General features: G+C 48.6%; 1 protein-coding gene across 1 annotated transcript; it reads left to right on the forward strand.

Moving 5' to 3' along the window:
• The first annotated feature begins 4,971 nt into the window (after positions 1 to 4,971).
• LOC118930600 (protein S100-A7-like) lies at positions 4,972 to 8,244 on the forward strand. Its single transcript, XM_036922189.2, has 3 exons — positions 4,972 to 5,197; positions 6,721 to 6,878; positions 8,015 to 8,244. The coding sequence occupies exons 2-3, from the start codon at positions 6,738 to 6,740 to the stop codon at positions 8,177 to 8,179; spliced, it is 306 nt and encodes a 101-aa protein (XP_036778084.1). The 5' UTR covers positions 4,972 to 5,197; positions 6,721 to 6,737; the 3' UTR covers positions 8,180 to 8,244.
• Positions 8,245 to 8,762: the final 518 nt, after the last annotated feature.

Raw genomic sequence — 8,762 nt, forward strand, 5'->3', positions numbered from 1 at the left:
TCTTTCCAGTACCTTAATAATACATCACTAGGGCTCTTGTATAGTAACAAAGGGTTGCAGCTGAAAGAATAGCAAGCTTTAGATCCTATTTAAGAAGGAGTCTTTAGGAAACCCAGACAGTAGGGGACACAAAAACAGGGACACCAGGGGAAATCATAGCCTGTGGCACCACAGCCACAGCAAGCAGTCAGCACAGCCTAACTCCTAGCAAGGTATACGTAAAGCATCACACCTAAGGCCTGTTTGCCTCAATTCCTTTTACATCACGCCTCGCTTTCAACAACAAGTTATGAGGTGTGCTAAAAGGCAAGCACATGTTCTGAAGAGACAGAGCAAGCTTCATAACCACGCTTAGATATGGCAGAAATTTGGGAATGATCAGACTGGGAATTTAAAATAATTATGATTAATATGCTAAGGGCTATAATGGAAAAAGTTGATAACATGCAAGACCAGATGGGTATTGTAATAGGAAAGATGGAAACTCTAAGAACCGAATGGTAGAAATAGAAGGCACTGTAACCCAAACGATGAATTCCTCTGATCAGTAGATTAGTGGCTCATCAGTAGATTGGATACAACTGAGGAAAGAATCAATGCACTGGAAGACTTCCCAAACAGAAAAGCAAAGAGAAAAAAGAAGACAGAATATGCAAGAACTGTGGGACAGTTAGTAAAGAGTGCAACACACATGTATTAGAAACACCAGGCAGAGGGAGAAGAAAGAAAGGAATAGAATAAATATTTGAAGTAATAATTGCTGAGAACTTTCCAAAATTAGTGAGAGCTACCAAACCACAGATCCAGAAAGCTCAGAAAACACCAAGCAGGATAAATGCCAAAAAACTACACTTAGGCACATCGTACTCAAACCTCAGAAAATCAAACACAAAGAAAAAGTCTTGAAAGAAGCCAGAGGCAGTTAAAATACCTACTTTATCCATAAAGGAGCAAGAATAAGAATTACATCAGACTTCTCTTCAGAGACCATGCAAGCAAGAATAGAGTGGAGTGTTTTAAGTGTTTAATGAAAAACATAGCAGCCTAGAATTCCAGTGAAATTATCCTCTAGAAGTGAAGGAGGAATAAAGAGTTTTACAGGCTCACAAAAACTGGGAGAATTTGTTGCCAGGACACCTGCCTTGGAAGAAATGTTAAAAGAAGTTCTTCAGAGAGAACGAAAATGCTAGAGGTTGGAAACTCAGATCTGCATAAAGAAAGAATGTTAAAGAAGGAATAAATAAAAAAGAAATGAAATCTTTGATTTTTCTTACCTTTTTTCATACTTTTAAATTTTTACTGAGGTGTATTTGACATGTATTTTTCTTATTCTTAATTGACCTAACAGATAACAATTTATTTGAAATATTCATTGCTACGATGTATTAAGTGATTATGGACAAGTGAAATGAATGACAGCGATGTCATGAGGGAGACAAGGAAGGTATTGGCAGTACTCGGTTATAAGGTATCTGCCCTGCCTGTGAAGTGGTATAATACTGTTTAAAGTGGACTTTGATTAGTTGTGTAAAAGTGTACTGCAAACTCCAGGGTAACTACTTATGGAAAAAAAAATGAAATGCTAAGAAAAGAGAGAAAACAGAACCATACATTAAAACTAGGGAAGGAAGAAAAAAGGTAAAAGGTGAAACACACCCCCCCCCACACACAAAAAACAAGGGCAGCAAACAGAAAACAGCTAGAAATATGGTCAATTAATTCAATTATATCAATAATCACTTTTAACAAAAATGGTCTAAATATAACAATGAAAGGAGACTGTCAGAGTAGATTAAAAAAAGACACAACTATAGTTGGTCTACAAGAAACTTGGATTTCTTGTCTACAAGAAAAACAAATGCACAGGTAGATTAAAAGTAAAGAGATGGAGAAAGGTATGCCATGCTAACACCAATCAAAGAAACTTGGAGTTTTAAATTAATTAACCACTTAATCAATTCACATTTCAGATAAGCAGACTTCTGTGCAAGGAAAATTACCAGAGGCAAAGAGGGGCATTGCATAATGACAAAGGGGTCAGTTCTCCAAGAAGACATAACAACCTTTAATGTTAGACACCTAGCAACAGACCATCCAAACGCATGAGGAAAAAACTGGTAGGACAGTAAGAAGAAATAGATGACTCCACGGTTATTGTCAGAGATCTCAACACCTGTCTATCACATATGGACAGATCCAGCAGGCTGGAAGTCAGGAGGGACATATTTTATTTCCACAATGGAAATAACATAGAAATAAATGTTATTTGTAAAATAAATCCAAATTTTTAGTTGGAAAGAAAAAAAAATCCCCAAATTTCTACAGATCAAACAACCCTATTTTAAATAATACGTGGCTCAAAGAAGGTGGCACAAAGGGAAACAAAAAGCTACTTGAACTAAATGAAAACAAAAACACAGCTTATCAAAATCTACCATTTTAGGATGCCACAAAAGCAGGATTTAGAGGGCACTTTTTTAACATTGAATACGTATTAGAAAAGAAGAAAGATCTAAAATCGATCATCTAAATTTCCATTTAGGAAAGGTAATCATCAGCGTAGTGCTTATTCATAAATGGTGGTTCCTTTATTAATAGGTATTATTCTTCAATGGCCGGATGGGTGAACAGAAACAACCTTTGTTTCCAGGTATCCAAAAGTTTAGAGATGGTTTCAAGCCACATTTGACTTGGATGAGTTGCCCACAGGTACCAAAGGCCTTTTTGGCTAAGGCATTGGGCAGTTACCAATAGTCTTGGTGGTGGTAAGTGGTATGGGGAGATCCTGGGGTGTGATGTGGCTGGTAAGAATGTTTGCAAACACTGATCTCTCTGATAGCAAACAGGACTGATATGAAGTTGGTCCCTGGGACCTGGGCTGTGTCCTGTGGCTCATCCCCTCCTCATTCCTTAAAACACCCTATACTGACACCACCTGGGCCCTTTCTATATACCTCACCAGGAAGGGTGGCTATGTCCTAGGAGAACATGAGATCACAGGTCCAATCCCTGGTCACCTGAGCAGGAAACCACTCTGAAAGGAAGACAAGAACATGAAGAGCACATGATATCTGAAGCAGAGTTATTGGAGATCATGGTCACATTCACACAAAGGAATACTATACAACAGTGAAAAAGCAGTACACATGTAACATGGGTAAAGCTTATTCATTTAACACTGAACAGGAGAAGACAGCCACAGAAGAAGATATTGAGTTTGTTTTCATTTATGTAAAGCTTATGTATCTGGTAAAACTGCGGTGTTAAGGGATGTATGCTTAGGTGGTAAAATATAAAGAGAATAAAGAGAGACTTGTCATTATAGTACAGGTGGTCATTTTCTTGGGCAAGAGAGAGGACAATGACTGGAGCAGCTGCCGCCAATGTTCTATTCCTGGACAGGGGTGACAGTGATAGGGGTTAGAGACAGTTTGTCAAGCAGCACTTTTCCATTTGCTGTCCTTTTCTGTATGTTTGATCTACGTCAAATAAACGACTTAAATGGCACATGGACCAAAATAACCATTCACATTTGCAAGAATGCAAACAAATAAAAGCAATTCTATTGCTTTTTTGGGGGGAAAGGAATGGGAATAGTGGCTAGAGGAAAACAAATAAATAAACACAACAAAGGAGAGACCTTGCAGTAGATGGTTGACTTTTGAAGTCTGGGATCTGAGGATCATGAATAACAGCCTCTGACCCTGAGGCTGAGAGTGACCAAGGGAAAGGGAAAAATATTGAATATAGAAATTAAAAATGAATTTTAAGCAATCTGAGATGGTTCAAAATTCAGAAGTTACATCAGTGCTTAAGTGGAAATGAAATCTCAGCCTCCCTGCCTAAGACAACCCCCACTGCAAGTTTCTTGTGTATCCTTCTTGGGAGGATTTTTATGAGGGGTGAGAATGGATTAAATGAGTAAACCAGGGAGGTCTGGTGCTGGAAATGTGGACATAAACAAGGCCAGGGTGGCCAGGCTGGGGCATGGAGGCCCATTGTAGTGAGAGGGCCTGCCTGGGGCTAAGAGGCAGCCAGTCCAGGGGTGCTAAGTGGGTGAATGAGTTCCCTTGCTCCGTGGGAGGAAGTTCTAAGGGGAGTGGAGAGCAGGAGAAAGAATAGGAATTCCTAGCAGGGCCACCCGGACAAAGCCGAGCAGGATGCAAGGCACGACTCCTAAGCAGCCTGTTTTACATAAGGAAGAAGGAAGGTCATTGAAGATTCACAAGTCTTTGCTCAATCCGCTGCCTGAAGGCTCATTCCGTGGGGCTCACCAGGTTGAATCTAGACAGTGGGCCCTTGGTGGGGCCAGGCATCCCCTGGGGTTGCAAGGTGAAGTTTAAGAGGCCTGCAGGTCAAGTCAGGACTCAGCGTTCTGACCCCTGAATCTGCTGAGCCCACATCCCTTCTTGGGTCCCTCCCACGTCCCTGTGGGTCAGGACTCCCATCTCCCTCCCTCCCAGGCCTCAGTGAGGACCGCGTGTGAAGATGGTAGTGAGGTGACCCTCCCTCCTTCCCCTGGACTTGAGTTCCCAGGGGGCAGGTCCTGATGTGACCCAAGAGGTTTAGCTGAGGGATTAAGAGAAAGTTTTGAATCAGGCTTTTTTCTGGGATCACATCCTGACTTTGTTGTCTACTAGTTTATAATCTGAGTTTACTTATAGACTTACTAAATCTCATTTTTCCCCTCCCTGACACGAGACAACAGATCTGCCTCCTAGGGTGGTGAGGCTTAAGGAGAAATGCAGGCCCAGCAGGAATGTTGATGCCTCTGCCCGCTTAGCTGGGGTGTAGCTCATGCTGTCAGAGCGAATCTGCACAAGGAGTGGGTGAGGGGATGAGCGCAGACCAAGCTGCCTCTGGAGTGTGAAATTCCGTCCTCGTTCTCGTTAGGTTCAGAGACCCAGTGCCCTCTACTCGGTTCCCTGTCCTGTCCTGACACTCCACCCCAGCTGTAGGTGGAGTCCTTCAGCAGGTGCCATAGCTGGTGGCCTGGGATGCTTCTGGGAAGGGCCCGACACACCCTCCTAAGGTGTGTCCACCCACCTCAGTAGGACAATGCTCCCGGAAGCGGAGAGCAACATGGCCCCAGGGCTCCCAGCCCCTGGGAAGAGCCCGCTGGAGCCTTATAAAGGGGCCAGACTCCAAGAAGAAGCATAGTTCACTCGCCCTCCTCAGTGACACACCCTCAGCTTCGGTGAGTTTGCAACGGCTTCCTTGTCTTTTTTAGGAGGGGGGTTCGGAGCCCAGTGAGCTCGGTGGCCTGTGAGGGCGGGCAGAGCGGCCGTGGGGAGGATCCAAAGCCTGGGTCCAGACGTAGTTCTGCCAGCGAGGCTGTGTGACCCTATCCCCAGCGGAGGCGCCCAACTGTACAAGCCGACGGAACCAGACCTCCTCCGCTGTTCCTCTGGCTCCTTTGTGACACTTCCTGGGGACATGTCCCCAGTGGGGGATGAGGACATGACCTGCCCTCTAGCCCTCGCCTTCTTTCCTCTCTGGGTTTTCGTGCCTGTCAGGAGCCAGGCTGGTGGAGACCCAGCTCCCCCCCCACCTTGGGGGGCTATGGGTGCCCCTGCCAAAGCCTGGACGGTTCTCCTATCCCTTGGCCGGGGACCTCCCTCCCCATTGACGTGGTGAGGTGTCCTGCCCCTGCCTGGGTAAGAGGCTGTCAACCAAAGCTCAGCCGCCTCCGCCCCCTCTGGGGAGTGCCCGGGCCTCGGACAAGTGGACGGAAGTCCTTGGTCGGCCCCTCCTGGTGACAAGACAGCAGGGATCTTCCCCATCAGGAGGTGGTGCCGGTTTGCAGTAGATGCCCACCCATGTGAACCAAGGGCATGTCCTGGGTGTTCCGGAAGGTCTGGGATGTGAGGGCTGCACGGTCCAGTTCCTCTGGCTTGGGGCCCAGTGGGGCCTAGACCTCTGGCTGTTGGTGGGAGAACCTGCTTCGGGAAGTCAGGCCTTTTTATTTCAATGTGGTCAAGCTTTGGAGACCCAGAGAGGAGGCAGGTACAGAGCGCAGATCATCCCAAATAATAAGCACCCCACCTCCCCCAAGTCCACCGGGGCATTTTCTTCTCTCCAATCTAAACCCCAGACCGATTCTGCACCCCAGCTGTCCTTTCTCACCTCTGGGGATGGTGCAGCAAGACCTCTGCTGGGGCTCAGGAAAGGCTGTGTCTCTGCTCACACTCACACTCACACCCAGAAGCCCACACACCCATTTCAGCACAGCGTGATTTACAAGGTCGTGGTGGGCCCCCGGGCGATCTTGTTCCAGAAGCAGCCCATTGGGTCAGACGGGATGAGCAGGCCGTTCGCTCGCCCGCATGACTCCAGCCCTGGCGCTGAATCTACGGGGCTGGGCTGGGTGCGATTGGAAGTGTGGGGCCGCCGAGCGCTGCGTGCGGCTCAGGGTGCCACCTCAGGCCCCCGTCCCTTTCAGAGGGGCTGGCTCCTCCTCGCTGCCTCCGCCTCCCTCGGCCCTGCCTGCAGCTGGCCTGGGGGCCTCCTCACGTCCCCCTGGACCCTGACCTGTGTCCCACTGTCCTCGTTTTGAGGCAATTCACCCCATACCACAGGGAAAGCGGGTTCCTTGGGCTCCTCTTAGACTTGTCTTTATTGGCTCCACAGCCCGCACCCCCTACCCCCAACCTCACGGTCCTAACTTAGAGACCCCTACTTAGGAGGAAGGGAAACAAATAGGCTTTTTCTTTCTGGCAGCTTCTGTGAAAGCCAAGATGAGTCAAACTCCAGCTGAGAAGTTCATGAAGGACTTAATTGACTTGTTTCACAATTACACTGATGACGATGACATGATCAGAAAAGACAACGTGTTGAAGATGCTGAAGGAGAAGTTCCCCAACTTCCTCAGTGACTGCGTGAGTCTGGGTCTCGTCCTTCTGGGGCTTCAACGCGAGAGAGGCTTTAGTGTGGCATGGAGGGGGCGCGGTCGGCATGCACGCCCCACGGGGACGCATCTGAGGACGCTTTTCCGGGAGGTGGATTCACTATCTGCTGTCGGGTGGCCCTGAGTCCGGTTTTGCTTCACAGACGCTCCCCCCTCCCGGCCCCAGGCAGGGCCGGTCCTTTGGGAGGACAGAGCAGGCAGGAAGGGAGTCCGGGTCCTGGAGCCAGCAGCCTCGGCTCTTGTCCACTCCAACTGCCAGCTGTGTGACTCTGGACAAGTTGCCCGCGCTTTCTGATCCTCCCTTTCTTCCCCTCTTTAAGAGGGTATAATAGAATTTTCTTTCCTGGACAAGTGGGAGAATAAGTGAGAATATGTAAATGGAAATGCTCTAAAATAGCCACATGTGGCATAGGTATAAAGGGATCCCAGCAGATGATCAATGAAGTATCGTGATTTCAGGGGCAGTAAATAGTTTTCCTGCTTCGCATGACTCCTTTCTCCGGTAGACTCCCCCCTCCGGAAGCAGGTGGGGCCTCGTCAAGATGGAGTGCAATGGAAACAATTATCCCGATGACCCGAGCACGACCCTTTACACTGGGCAAAGCTTATCCGTATACTGGGTTTTATTTTACACATAAGAATGCATGCAACTTTTTAGCAAAAGGTAACAGACAGCTGGGACCTGAAGAAAGGGAACACAGAACTTCAAAGTTTGGATGGGAAAGAAGTCACATGCGAGGAGAGTAGAAATATAAAGGAAACTATAAGAAATACAAGAAACTAAGAAAGAAAAATAAATATAAGAAACATGAGCCCCCTTTTGCTGGACCCTGGAGGGAATGGAGGCGGTCGGTGCTTGGGGCTGGTGGGGGTCTCCTCACCCCCTTCCCGCGGGGGCTCAGGCTGCTCAGGGGCCATGTGGCTGCCACGGTTCCTTGCGCCCAGCACTTCCCAGGCCGCGGCCCCAGGGCTGCTGCTCGGCTCCCGCACGCCCCTCTCCCATGCACCCTCCTGCCAGGGCCCCACCTCAGGGCGCCTCTTCTCTCTCCCAGCCCCAGTCTCATGTGTAATGGCATTTTTCTTGTTTGTTTTTTTTTCTGCCCACAGGAAAAGAGGGGGAAAGATTTCTTGAGCAATATCTTTGAGAGAAAAGACACAAATGGGGATGAGAAGATTGACTTTTCTGAGTTTCTCTCCTTGCTGGGGGACATAGCCGTAGCTTACCACAAGCAGAGCCACGGAGCACCGCCCTGCTCCGGGGACAACCAGTGAGCCCAGCCCTGCCTGAGGCCTCCAGAGACTCTGAGAAACAATAAAGTGTCTCTTGCCACCGGAAACTTGTGTTACTGCTTCCTGTCCTTTGGCGTCTTAGACAGAATAGACCGCCATTGGCGAACTGCTTTGCGGAGTCTGCACTAGTCACAGGAGTCCTCCCCAGAGATGTCTGCCCTGGAAGGCCCCCCGCCCCCGCCCCCCAGTGCCCTGGGACCTGGCTGGGTCACCTTTTTCTGTTGGTTTTGGAGATTCACGTGCTCCCCACGTTAGGCACCAGGCCTTCGACCCAGTCTGCTGAGAGTGCAGACGACAGCTCTTGGGGTCTCGCCAGTGGCCAGATGACACTTGGTCTGGGCTCCTCCCATGAGCGGCAGGGGCAGCAGCGGTCTGAGCACCAGGCCTCTGTGCTGTGTGGCCTGTGTGCTCTGTGCATGTGACTGCATGTTTGGACCCACATCAGCACACCGCAGGGTTTTCCTTTCAAATACGGTTGGCTAAGTGCCGCACACCCTGCTGGGCGCTGGGATGCAAAGGAACGAACGAGTCAGTCCCTGCTCTCGTGGGAGGTGCCTGCAACATG

This window comes from Manis pentadactyla, chromosome 19 (genome assembly GCF_030020395.1).
Source record: "Manis pentadactyla isolate mManPen7 chromosome 19, mManPen7.hap1, whole genome shotgun sequence".
Classification (NCBI taxonomy): domain Eukaryota; kingdom Metazoa; phylum Chordata; class Mammalia; order Pholidota; family Manidae; genus Manis; species Manis pentadactyla.

Excerpts from the sequence above, each read along its gene's own strand:
- LOC118930600 (XM_036922189.2), top strand. The coding sequence starts at position 6,738 with ATGAGTCAAACTCCAGCTGAGAAGTTCATGAAGGACTTAATTGACTTG. Across the intron at positions 6,879-8,014 it reads CCAACTTCCTCAGTGACTGC|GAAAAGAGGGGGAAAGATTT; the intron begins GTGAGTCTGGGT and ends TTCTGCCCACAG.